Source organism: Populus alba, chromosome 8 (genome assembly GCF_005239225.2).
Source record: "Populus alba chromosome 8, ASM523922v2, whole genome shotgun sequence".
NCBI lineage: Eukaryota > Viridiplantae > Streptophyta > Magnoliopsida > Malpighiales > Salicaceae > Populus > Populus alba.
The window spans coordinates 7,788,112-7,801,270 of record NC_133291.1 but is presented as its reverse complement, the minus strand read 5'-3'; the positions used below and the strand labels follow the sequence as shown (position 1 = coordinate 7,801,270).

The window sequence follows — 13,159 nt, the reverse complement described above, 5'->3', positions numbered from 1 at the left end:
ACTTCGAGAAAATCAATGGTGATAAGCTTGGGGTTCGAGCGTGTTTGGCAGTGTGATAGCGGTTGCTTTTCAAATAGTTTTTCGTGCCGAAATACATGCCAATGATGTTTTTTCATTTTTTAAAAATCATTTTTGACATCAGCACATCAAAACGATCTAAAAAGTACAAACCGCACTCAATTTTAACAAAAAAAAAAATAAATTAAAATTTGATGAAACACCGTTTGAAACGCAATGTCAAACGGTGTCGAAATCTACGTTTAAGCACAATATCCTGTTTAGAAGATGAGTAACAATCACAGATTATAATCCACGTAACATTTGCAGACTCGTCCTTTTTTTTTAATTATTCAAAATTAGCAAATCCTGCCATTTGCATCTGACCATCGATGACCAAGACATAAAAACATGGGCACTGCTAGGTTATATACATCTTTTAACAGGAAAGCATAGTGATTTCATCAAAGACTGTCCTCAGCATCCATCACTTGCAGGTTCAATTGAACTCAGAAGTCCATTACCTCTCAGCTGCATGCAGTGCTCTTCAGCATCAGCCTGAGCGCAAATAATCACCACCGACAGGCCATTGTAGTGTGCTTCTTGCATTATATTAACAGCATTGTCAAGGGTCATCCCGGGGATAACTTTCATCAGAACTTGTACAACATATTCACGTTTATTGTAGTTGTCATTGTGCAACATCACTCGATACGGTGGTGCCATTTTCTTTGATTTCCTGAAGAAAATTCAAGGAGCAACGATATCACCCAGGTAAATGACAGTAGAACGTTAGATGGTACAAAAAAGAATTAAATCAACACCACTGTGTTCATTCGTGCGAAAAATGTTCAACAAAGAAATAACCCTGATTTATAATTAAACTTGGGATGACAAGAAGAAGAAGAAAGTTCTCCCTCCCAACTTCCGTCAATCTGAATCCGAACTACTATATGCTCATAAAAGGAAGCTAGAGTTGTTTGATTTAGATCTCATAAAATATAAAACAGCAAGAAAAGCGGTGCCGGCACGTACCTCAAATCAAACTCAGATTCGCGACCAGGAGTGGTTCTCTCGATAACCGGCTTCTCCAATAACCCTCCTCCTTTGCCTGAGCATGTTGTTGATATAGCCATGAGAATCCCACGGTTGGCACATGGTCCTCTACAAACAGAGTTCTTGTCTCCTGGTCAAGATTTTAACAAAATCATAAATACCGGTGACCAATTTTACGTGCTAATGACACCCATGACTCAACTCATACTCCGCTCAGTCTCCACGGGTAGAACATGAATTCAAAAAACCAGGATTTTAAATGTGGTCTTTTTACACCACCATGTCTTAATCCCCACCAAAACTAAGAAATTCGAGCATCCTCTCCTCCATGATTAATCAAGCAAAACATACAAGAAAGAGATAAAAAACAAAAAAAAAATCCAAAGCAAGAAAATACAACCACCCGCAACTTAGCAGCTACAGCATGATGCTTGTTTGTGTATAAATAAATAAATAAATAAAGTAGACAAAAGTAATAACTGATGGTCGTTATAAAATTGAATCAGACAAGAGAATTTAGAGAAATTGGGTAAAATAATAATAATAATTAAGGGAAGAAAGAGCAATAAGCACCGGGTTTAGGGTTAAAGACGTGATTAGGTGAGAGAGCTATTCTCCCACAAATTGCAGTCTCCATTGTCGCCGCCTTCGCTCTCCCTCCCCGAACTGAGAAATCGACACTGTTTTCTTTTTTTCTTTTTCCCTTTTCTTTCTTAAGAAAAAAAAATAGTAATTGTAAGAGATTTTTTTTCGTTTTTTAAAAAAAATGGAAAAAAACTGGTGGTTGAGTTGGGTTGTGACGTGGACAGACAAAACAAAACATATCAGGAAAAAAAAATAAAAACAAAAATAAAAGAAAAATTACATACGGAAACTATAACATGAAAACACGTCGTTTTGGCATCCTGATGACCGAAAGTTCTGGTACCAATATGTCAACATCTAAAAATAAAAAATTCTTCTGATATTTATTTCCAGATAACAACATGTTTTATTAAGGGATTTTTTTTTCCTGGGTTCTTTACCATTTCTTCCAGGATTCGCTGTTTAAAGTATTTTTTTCTCTCATGTTTTAATTGTTAGAATACCGTTTAACAGACCTATGCAATCTCTATTTTGTTCTTTATGGCTTTTTCCTAAATTTGAACCCCGAGGCTATAATCTGTGAAGTTAAAACCACTTACAGCCTGAGTAAGCACCACACCAGGGGCTGAGAAGTAAAATTTCTATGATATACGAGTGCTGTTGTAAAGAGAGAGGTCCAAAGCTGTTGTAGAGAGAGAGGTCCAAACAGTACTAACAATTAAATTCGGAAGTGTTTGTGACCATCCGACGAGGCATAATTCGCTTAACAATATGAAATAATAAGGAAGGTGAATAAACAAAACAGGAAATACGAGCTCCGAGTTAAGATCTTATATAGCAAGGATTACATTCTCGAATAGTAGAAATGACTGCAAAGAAACCTAAGAAAAGGCAACGCCTCTAGCACTGAAAAGTATCTCTAGCGCAAGTGTGAAAACTTGCATCATTACGTCAAGTGGAAGCTAAGCAAGTCTGACCACGAACATTATCAAGTAATTATTACAAGATATAAATGCGCAGAGCATCTATGTGAGTGTTAGAATCGTTCTCAATTACAAAGCTGCATTCTGCTCCCCACAGAATCGGAGTTCTTATTGACTCATAAAGCCTCCTCCAGACATGTTTGCTTGCCCTTGTGAAGAAACTTGTCCTTGAGAAACTAATTGTGAACGACCTGGACCTTGAACATAAGTTTGACCCATTCCTGTTCCAACCATTTGCTGCTGCTGCTGCTGCTGCATTTGCTGAAGCTGCTGCTGCTGCTGCTGCAAGTGCTGCTGCTGCTGCAATTGCTGCTGCTGCTGCTGCATTTGCTGCTGCTGCTGTTGCATTTGCTGCTGCTGCTGCTGCTGCTGCATTTGTGGAAGCTGCTGCTGTTGAAGCTGTGAAAGCTGCTGCTGCTGCAATTGAGGTAGCTGCTGTGGCTGCTGCTGTTGAAGCTGTGAGAGCTGCTGCTGTGGCTGCTGCTGTTGAAGCTGTGAGAGCTGCTGCTGCTGCTGTAGCTGTGAGAGCTGTTGCTGCTGTTGTAGTTGTGGAAGCTGCTGCTGATGTTGAAGCTGCTGTAGTTGTGGATGTTGTTGTTGTTGCATCTGTTGGTGATGCTGCTGTTGCATTTGTTGCTGCTGACTGGATATTTGTGGCTTAAACACAACCATATCCTGGTTCCACACAGTTTTCAACAATTTATAGTGCAAAGGATATGATAAGTAGTTCATTCGTCTCTTATTTTGATGGCTTAATCAAGTCTTCACAACAATTAAAAAGGAAAAAGCACATCGATGTGCAAGCCCTCAAAACAAAAGGAAACTTGGTTATGCTACTAATTTTCATAACTGATAGGTCTAAAACATCTTACCCCAGGAAAAAGCATCCCTATCAAGCGGCAAGCTTTGTCAGAAACAGAGAGTAGCAATGTCTGAGATGGTAACTGAATTACTGCACACTAGGAAAATGAAGAACAACAAATTCAACATCAGAAAAGCCTATCAAATAATAGACATATTTTCCACGACTAAAAGAGCATAATCCTGAGCTAATTAAATCTGCAGTAAAATAGTAATAAGAGAATTTGTACGGCTAGGATTTGAGCAATAACTGCCTGAGGGTCTTTTTCATTTCTCATTCTTTCTTTCCTCCTTTTTTTTTTTTTTTAAGAATTAGAGTCATCATCCTCTTAGATTCGTTTACATGAAAGTTTTAGAAGAGTTTACAAAACTTCATTGAAAGAGCTTCATAAGGGTTTCGATTATTTCAGACTTCAGACTAAGAAAAAAAGTTTAAATTATTTGAACATTAATAAACTGCAAAAACCCATGCCTATCAAACAACCACACTGGCAGGATTAAAGAACTTCCAAACATGTGTGACCGAGGGAAAAGGTCCATACACCCCTGCGATTCAATTTGTTCTACAGTAGCAACTTTCACCAATGGACATTTACTCATGATTGACCCTCAAAGTAGTGAGTGTTAAATCTCACTCAGTGAAGAGATCAGGTTGAGAACACTTCAATTATGTGAACTTCCTAAGCTTGACTTGATAGCCTCTGCGCAAACACTATCATACCCCTGATATGACTTAACAAAATCAGAGTGCCTAAGCAGACAACTTTAAAAGAACAAAATGAAAGGGGAGAAACGGGCAAGGGTAGAGGAATGAGGGAAGGTTGTTATCAACATTACATGAAGTATGGCATTGATGTGCTACTTGTTTCTCATTAACTAATTTGGCAACACTGCTTAACAAGGCAACTTCTGATTCTGCAATTCTACTCTCTTAACTTTCTTCTTAGAAATAAAATAATATACAGAGTGTCTCCATTATATTTTTATCTTCAGATCCAATTCACTTTAAATCAAGCAAATTTCAACCAGGAAAGTAATATGTAGTGAATTACGAGCATTAAGATCCATACAAAAACATCATATCACTGAAGTTAACACAGAATGCAGTAGGGATAACTGATGACTGGAATGAGAATTGACAGTGACGTTTCAAGAAAATATTAAATTGGAAAGCCTTAAGCTACTTTTTTTGTAAGCATCCAGAAAACTTACAAGCTTCTTCTCTTGGAGTTGTCCAAGAAATCCATGCTGATTCATAGCCCGAAATACTAGAAAATCAGCCTTTCCAACATATTGCCTTTATCAAATAAAGCAACAACAAAAAACACAAATATAACAAATTCAGGAAGATACGTGAGTGAACAAATAAATGCAAAACAGACATGCTGAAAATCTCAAATAAGCAGCAATTACTTGTTATTCATGTGATCCTGAGATATAAGCCGAACTATTTGCATTGTTGGCGGCCAGTTTGCTGCAAGCCTGAGAAGCACACGAAAAACTGAACCAGTTGAATTCATCTTGACAAATATGTGTGCTAACAGGGGAAACTAAAAATATTAAACAAAGAGAAAAAAAGATGAGAAGAGCCCACAAAAACACAAAAAAAGTCCAGCTCAAAAGTTCTGAAGTTGGAGTAGTCTTAAACAATCAAATGAAATCTAAAATATTTTGCCTGCTATAAGGGGTATTTGCAAATAAATAAAATGGTCATTTTTCATACAGTTTATCCAACTATAAATGTTACTTGGAATAGAGTTTTGATTTTCATATCAAAGCCTAATTCCCAGCCCTTGAGCAATCCATACCCTGATCAATGAGGCTGAGATTTCGGTAATTCTCAAAACTAAACCTGTCCCATTGCCATCAGTGTTTTTTAACCATGGTTGGATGATAAGATGGACAAAATACAAAGCTCTCTGAGGTAACAAAATAGAATAATGTCCTTTGAGAAACAAAATGATTAAATCCAGCCCTTTCCAAAACATTTGCCAGATGCAGAATAATCCCATTCCAATGATTGTGGGGGTTGATGTAATCATAAAACCTAAATCAACCAGCCTGCCCTTCATTTTTAAATTCAGCCCTAGGCAAAACAGTGCCTGACACTTGAGGGCATGGGTGCTGAAAACCCTAACGTATTAGAAACCTTTATGTTAGGACATATAGCTACTAGGAATGGGTATGAAGGACCATCTACCTCAAAGTAAAGCTCGCTGTTCCAAACTAATCATCTGATGACCATATGATGATTTTCTCGAATATAAACCTGTATTGAAGTATAGTCTCACCATGTTTTTGTAATTCTTTTTAGTCAGTTAATACAATTTTCTTTTATCTAAGAAATGTATTGTTGTCCCAACAATCTCCTGTCAAACAGTTAATCCTTGACTTGTATAGAGCCAACAAATATAAAATAAACACATCTTTTGGGACAACCAACGATAATCTAAAAATTTGTTCCCAGAAAATGTAAATTTATGATGTAAAAGACTTTAGGAAACATATAGTGTAGATTGGTTTTCAGCACAAACTATGTTACTATGCCTGAACTTACGTCTCAGAGGCTGAAGCACTTCTATAACCCTGTATCAAAATACAAGGTATAAGTTCCATGTGTAAAACTAAAACATGTCAAATGTACTAAGATTAATTACTATCAAAAGAAGACTGAAACAGCAGTTTGCATTGAGTGGAGATTTATGAGCCATTTCAAACATACTTCTAGTCTAGTGATAAAGACAGGCTGCCCTTGCCGTTGCCCGGACAAGTTTCCCTGTGTGCAGTTCAAATGTTCAAAATAAGTTAGTGAGTTCATAAAGACACATGTTCAACAGTTCCAGAAATCTACATTGATATTGAAAAAAACTTTTCAAGGGAGTTATACAATAATTAATGATAACAATAATAAATAAATAAATAAATAAATAAAAAGGAACTAAGCAAAATCAATCGATTACTTTAATCATCCAAAGGAGATTTTTGTTATTTAATTTTTACTATTCCATACATAAATGAATGCTCCCGCTTCATTTTGGATTATTTGACCTTTGTCTCATTACTACTCAGGGGTGTTAGCAAGCTATTATCAAGTCTAAAAAGATGAGACTCGGGTAGTTGTGATTCATTAGAAACTATCAATAGATTTTAATTTGAGGAGGTGTTCTGCAAGAAAGAATGTGCAAGTCTTCTCAACTGATGACAGAGGTTATATTATCCCCATCGATGGCATGGCACTATTTTTCAACTGGCTTTGGGGTATTAAGGTTAGGGTGATTTGACTTTTCAAAATCAATGAGTCGGCAAAAAGGGAAATGAAGAGTTTCAAGAGTTCTCCATATCCTAAAAGGATGATATAGTTTCATTTTTATTTCACACAGAACAAAAAGGAGTTAGGTCTCTAAAGATTTTTCACTCATACCAGGAAAAAAAAAGGAAAAAAGAAAAGATACAAAGGATGACATAAGTTGTCATCAGATTAGTGAGTTCTGAGCATAGGTTCCATCCCAACCCCACCCATGACCACCTGATTCAAGGATCATGACATATTTGCCCATCCTTTCATTATTTGGTGAAAATTGGTGAAAAATTGCTAGACGCCAATGCACATATTATGAACCAGGCATGCCAAAAGTCCATATGTTTAGTACAAACAACTTTTTGAAAAAAGGAAATAAAAATCTGTTCTTTACTTGAAAATGAAAGTGAAAATTTCCATCACTGGCTAGCAAATCGACTCTAATCTTGAACAATGCACACACACTTAGTTAACCCACAAAAGCAATCAGACTTACCTCCCAAACTTTGACATATTTCGATTGAGCTGGTTGCAAGCCCCCTGCTGTCTGTTGTGACAGTGGCAAATTAGCTGCTGAGTTATTGTTTGCACCAAGAGGCTGCATCCCAGATTGTACTTGTTGAGACATTCCTGGTGTAGGAATCATTGTGTTCGAACCAGAAGAGACACCTGAAGCACCCAGACCACTCATTGTGTTGGGGTTTGCACCCATTCCACTTTGTACCATTTGTGCTCCTGAACCACTCATTGTGTTTGGGTTTGCACCCAGACCACTCATTGCTGATTGGCTGATGCTAACACCTGCGTGAAGATTACCCATTGGTTGTGAAATCCCCCCAAGGTTTGAGTTTCCAGGCATGTTAGAGGTTGCGGAAGTGAATGAGCCCAGACCAGAGTTTGGTGTGATTTGTGTTGTCCCAGTAAGATTCCCTGAACCTGTTATTGAAGAAACACCTGGTTGCCCAGATGAAAATACAGTTTGAGCAGCAGGCACGGAAGACGTCATTCCACTTGAAATCATACTTGACATATGCATAGCCACAGAAGTTTGACTTATTGATGGGAGACCGATTGAAGTTCCTCCACTTAGGGCTGCAGAGTTCATCACTTGCCTTGCTTGAGAAAGATTGTTCAGAATGTTCACGTTAGCTGCAGCAGGAGGCGCAGAACGTGCAGACTGTGTCGTCACACTGACATTAGGTTTCAAGTCCTGTGCATTTTCACTGTTTGTTGCCATGTCTTGAGTAGTCGTAGATGGTGATGAAGTCTGCATGCTTGGAACTCCTTGAGATGAAGGGCGTGGAACAGAAGTAATATGGGGAAAAGCAGATCCATTTGCCATGGAAGTTATTGTACTTGGTTCCTGCGAATATAAAATCACAAAAGCTCTTAACTATGTCCATAATGCACAGAAGCAGTGCTATCATAGAAACAACTTTATTTCCTATTATTATGAGAACAAGAACAGAACTAAAGGATTCACTAGACTTACGACTTTCACAGTTGCAGTTGGAAGATTTCCAACTGAAATTGGCGGCCGATTTGTGATAGATCCATTCACTGAAGTTTTGAAAGAAAGTAAGTCTTCCACCAGGCAGAACATCAAAAAGATGAATTTAATGTTGGAAGTAAACTAAGCCTAAAACAAGAGGTCAATACCTAAATGCCTCCTGGAAACCTGACCAATTTTTTTTATGGTTTATCTTTAATTTCAAGTACAATAAAAGTCAACACATTAGCACTAAGATATCATCTTCCACAACAAACTTAAAGGAAACAGCAGATACAGATGCTTGAATCTTGCTGAAATCCTTAAGACCTGTGAAAGGAGGTGTACTTGAAGCCTCACATCACATCAATGTATCTGTAGATTTTTGCAGATGAAAATTATGAAGGATAACAAGCTAAGAGCTTCTACAACTGTACACTCTGTAGAAAATGTTGATTGATCCGGTTATTATGTCTCTCCCTCGTGCAAAAATCATGTTAGGTAATTTTCTTCAGAAGAGAGAGCCAGCAAGCAAAAGAAATTAACAAGCCGTGCCAAAATATCCAATCACACTCAACAATAAAGTAGATTAGATGGCTTGAACAACCTGAAGGAATTGAGGCTGGAGGTGGCCCAGTTACTGAAGTAACTGAAGCAATATCCACTTTAACAGGTGTTTGATTAGAAGGCAAACTTGTAGCTCCAGGACGACTTAATGCAGCACGAGCCTCCATAAAGTTCTCTGAGATCAGCACAAGAAAATGAGGATTTTTTATGTTGTCAACAGGTGGATCTGCTGCTCGGCTGTTGCGCTTCCCCTACATTGTAAAGTGGTGCATTAAGTAGCCTACTCCAGGCATATATCCATGATTTCCACGAATTTCAGAAGAACAAAATATGCTGCGCACTCGTATTTCAAACACTCTCACCCTCCCCACCCACACCCCCACATGATTTTATTTTTTTCCCTCTAAGCAAGAAGCACAGTGCCATATACAAATGCTTTTGCAAGCATCAACACAAGAAAAGAAAAGGAAACCAACTAAAAGTCTCATCCTTACTGCATTGTAGATTGATCTAAGTTTTGGAAGCTGTTTTGGACAGATGACTGAAAGAGAAACCGAGCACTGCAATGAAACTAGGAGTCAGTTTTCACATGGCCGGTAATGCTCATAAACAAGAGAACAATAGTAGATTAGGTAAGAAAACAACATCAATGTACCTGAGGAAATGATTTAGCAACTGTCTCTGCATCAGATAGACGACTTTCATTCTGTGCATCGATGTTTTCAGACTGCTCCAAATTTTGTATTTGTGGACGATAGACTGGAGTGGGCAACGGGTGAGGGTTACTTGCAGCAATAAGAATACAATTTCTTTGCCCATCTATATTTGGTTGAGTTTGGTTTCCATTTGGAGCAATAGGGAACATCTGAATAACACAAAAAGGCACAAGCCCAAGGAACAATTTCAAGAAACGTTTTTCCTTGGTGAGACTAACAAAATAAACAAGTCTTGAATCTAAACTTGTCACTGACTCCTTGCAAACCAACCCATGTGATGTTGCAGTTGAGGATTAACAGCAATAAGAAACAGAACTCTTGCAAGTTGCAACAACTATACAATATGTATCCAAGTATGTCATCAAATGCAACAGGCAGGAAACAAGCAAGGGTAACAATAGATGGTCAAGCATATCCTACTTTGCTTAAGAATCTGGCAAATGGTCATTTAGGAATATTCTTCACCAAGCAACAAGACATGCATATAGTTACTTGGTAGCTAAGTTTAAGAGTCATTGATGGGCACGGTTACCAACCTCCTTGCACGTTACAAGGGGCTCAAGACCTGCTTTTAAGCCCAGACAGGAACAAGACTTGGGTCAGGTCTGCCCCATTTCATAGACTAGCCATTGCCCAACGCAATAAAAAATCAGCCAGAGCCACAAATTTGGGTTTATAACCAATACTCTAAAGGCATAGGGACAAAGTATGACTGTCGTACTTCTTTAAACATTTGAATCAAGGAAGGGTACTTGTGAGATGATCTAGAGCAGAGCCTAGTGGTCCTCTTGGATCTTTTATAAAAACATTCCATTGAAGAGAGTATAAATCATATTACTGCCATTGAAGCTGGTTGTATATACACTAATCACCCTTTTGTTTCCTCTTTTTACAATAGCCACCGTTATTTCATGCTATCTGATTGCAAGGCAATCTTTTGATTTTAAATTTCATGGCCAGTGTCTGTAGGTGTGGTTACATGGGATGTTAGTTTGAAGGAGAAAAAAAACAATGGGATTTCTCCAAGCAAAAGAGCACCATATTAAACGAGATGATAGTTTGACTTGAAGATGCAACAACCAAAAGAAGTCAAAAAGGAAAACTGGTTGAGATCATGAAAACCATAAAAGTAAATCTTTTATAAAAAAAAATGGCAGCATAAGAATGAATAGTACAAGTAAAATAAGACAACATCCTCAAAATACAAAATGAAAATCAAGAAAAGAGCATTCCGATTCCATTAACAGTTACAAAGAGACTATTCTAAGAGTTCCTGCAGCTGTACCCCACAATATAAAAAAGCAGCGACTTGACAAATAATGAAAAAATGAAAATCAATAATGAAATTCTATTAGAAGGAAAAGAAAGAATAATTCAAGAGGGACAGAAGGATATCCCCCTCAAAAGGAAATAACAATAAGACAAGCATTCCAATTCCAATCCCATTAGATGTCATCTAGAGAAACTGCTCTAGGAGCCACTTCATCCATGTTCCATAATACATTGCAGCAATTAATTAACAGATGATATTTTCTTTTTCGAGAAAGAACTTGAAAAAATTGTAGATATAGCAAAACCATGTTTTTTTTCCCAGCCCTAGATATATTGATGAAAATTCTCAGCAAACCCAATCCATGTATATGCTTGTTAGATTGTTGGCCATGCATGACACTTCCCATCCATGTCAATCTCCCCACACCATGGCTTACATGTTTATTCATCGTTAGGTAAAATAGTAAATAACTCGAGTTTCTAATGAAAGGGACCTTAAGCTTCTTCCATGCTTTCCCTCTTAGAGGGAAGGAAAAGAAAAGCGGAATTGTTATAATGATAAGCTAATGTTCAGGGAAGACCATGATATACTACTAACCATTAACTAGAAACTGAAAATGTTAAACTCAATAACCTAAAAAAAATAGAATACAAGAACGGTGTACCATTAGAGCTTCAGAAAGCCCTTCTGCAATTGCAGCATCATTGAAACCGCCACCAGCAAAAGGAATGGCTGATAGCCACTGTAAGAAGATGTCAACATCTCTTGTCCAGCCACAACGTTGTACCAGGCAAGCTTCACAAGAAGGGTAGAAATGAAACGGATACTCTGTTAGTTTGCCAATTATAGTAGAATAGCAGAAGAAAATCATGTTTCAGAATTAATGCAGCCATGGTACAGACAAGAGACAATCCCTGTCATGCATATAGCGATATTAATACAATTCAAACTTTGAATATTTTGCAATAGATAACAGTAATACAAGAATCTCACTGGCTAGCTAAATTTCCCAAATTAAACACATCTCCAACAGTTTTTATGACTTTTTAGATATGGCATAAATGAAAATATAAATGTGTGTATTAAATTAAGGCAACAAGTAAAATTAAGTGCAGAGTGAAACTTGAAGGACGTTTGGTATACAAACAACAGGTACATGCATATGAATCTCTTCAGAAAGTGACTTTCAAGTTTCAACTGTAACTCCAGCTCACAGAATGAAATCAGTTTGCAGATTTCTAATTACTTCAAATTCAAATCAACAAACCCTCATGTGACCTTCAGCTAGCCAAAAAATCCTCATCGAAGATCGGAAGAAGATGCCAACAACAAAAAAAAAAAAACATAAAAATCACGTCTTGTCCCTCAAAAAAGTAGTCCAACATTAACATGTAATAACACATAGATCATGAAAAAATGCCACAAAATATGAATTAATCAAGCAAAACACATACCAGAATATGATCCATGAGAATTAAATGTGACAAGAGAGAGCTCAGCACTGGAAGTAGGGGGCTTCTATATTTGAACAAAAGAAATCACAGAATAAATGTCAATAAAATATGAAATTTACAGAAAAAAGAAAAAATAACCAAACAAGTACCAACAAGAAACACAAGTTCAAAGAAAGCATTCCCATTGCTCATAACGAAAAGTAACCTTCTAAAATGCATTCAAGACAAAGTAAGCGGAGCAAGATAACCAGATCTAAAACTAGAAAAACACCTTTTCTATCTTTCGGAATTGAATCAGTAAAAAAACTCGTAATATTCTTTCAATAATCTAACTATAATCCAGTTTTTACAGTCAATTTAATTATATGGCAAGCATTTATCACTATCCAAATTAATGCAGTTAAAATTTGACAATATAAGATTTTTACTTACTTGCCCTGACGTTTCATTACCACAATAACACCTGCACAGATTGATGAATCCATTGATTAAAAAAACCAAAAAGAAAACCCTGGTTCACAATTTCAAACTATTGTTTTCAATCAAAGTGCCTACATACCTGATAATCTTTTCAAGATAATCAGAAACGATGATCGACCAGAAAGGGCCCATGGCGGCCGTGCCTTCAACGGCCACGATCAGCTGTTTGTCCGCCATGCTGACGGTTGCGTATGAGAGAATCGGAGGTCAGGTCGTTTCCGTTACTTAGCTGACTGGAGACTAGGTTGAGTCATTAATGAATTGAAACGAGAAAATAATAATTAAAGACCTGGATTATTCATTAATAATTTGATTCATTGCTTGTTTTTTTTTTCTTTTTAATTTTTGGTTTCCCACCAATGATTTAAATAAAATTAGTATTTTGTTAGTTTGTTTTTGT

The 13,159-nt window shown here is 37.1% G+C and overlaps 2 protein-coding genes across 3 annotated transcripts; both read right to left on the bottom strand.

The window, feature by feature from the left end:
* Positions 1–189: 189 nt before the first annotated feature.
* LOC118039956 (ATP-dependent Clp protease adapter protein CLPS1, chloroplastic) lies at positions 190–1,786 on the bottom strand. Its single transcript, XM_035046805.2, has 3 exons — positions 1,627–1,786; positions 1,033–1,183; positions 190–736 (listed from the first exon to the last, which is right to left on the bottom strand). Exons 1-3 carry the CDS (start codon positions 1,688–1,690, stop codon positions 475–477), a joined length of 477 nt encoding a protein of 158 aa, XP_034902696.1. The 5' UTR covers positions 1,691–1,786; the 3' UTR covers positions 190–474.
* Positions 1,787–2,410: 624 nt separating this feature from the next.
* Positions 2,411–13,087, bottom strand: LOC118039957 (mediator of RNA polymerase II transcription subunit 25). 2 transcript variants are annotated; one of them, XM_073411176.1, is made up of 15 exons: positions 12,839–13,085; positions 12,712–12,742; positions 12,280–12,343; positions 11,490–11,620; positions 9,492–9,701; positions 9,331–9,396; positions 8,877–9,087; positions 8,273–8,340; positions 7,277–8,143; positions 6,205–6,258; positions 6,040–6,068; positions 4,896–4,964; positions 4,695–4,779; positions 3,494–3,580; positions 2,411–3,296 (listed from the first exon to the last, which is right to left on the bottom strand). In XM_073411176.1, the coding sequence occupies exons 1-15, from the start codon at positions 12,934–12,936 to the stop codon at positions 2,730–2,732; spliced, it is 2,637 nt and encodes an 878-aa protein (XP_073267277.1). In that variant the 5' UTR covers positions 12,937–13,085; the 3' UTR covers positions 2,411–2,729. The 2 variants fall into 2 exon arrangements, with proteins under 2 accessions (XP_073267277.1, XP_073267278.1); XM_073411177.1 differs by lacking the exon at positions 6,205–6,258 and having other exon boundaries at positions 12,839–13,087.
* Between the last annotated feature and the right edge of the window lie 72 nt (positions 13,088–13,159).

Bases quoted from the DNA above. Each gene is read 5' to 3' on its own strand.
- LOC118039956 (XM_035046805.2), bottom strand. From the start codon at position 1,690: ATGGAGACTGCAATTTGTGGGAGAATAGCTCTCTCACCTAATCACGTC. The intron at 1,184-1,626 runs GTGCTTATTGCT...AATCTTGACCAG, and splicing joins CGTCTTTAACCCTAAACCCG to GAGACAAGAACTCTGTTTGT. The intron at 737-1,032 runs GTACGTGCCGGC...AATTTTCTTCAG, and splicing joins GAATCTGAGTTTGATTTGAG to GAAATCAAAGAAAATGGCAC.
- LOC118039957 (XM_073411176.1), bottom strand. From the start codon at position 12,936: ATGGCGGACAAACAGCTGATCGTGGCCGTTGAAGGCACGGCCGCCATG. The intron at 9,397-9,491 runs GTACATTGATGT...GTTTCATTGCAG, and splicing joins TTGCTAAATCATTTCCTCAG to TGCTCGGTTTCTCTTTCAGT. The intron at 3,297-3,493 runs GTAAGATGTTTT...GTGTGGAACCAG, and splicing joins TAGGGATGCTTTTTCCTGGG to GATATGGTTGTGTTTAAGCC.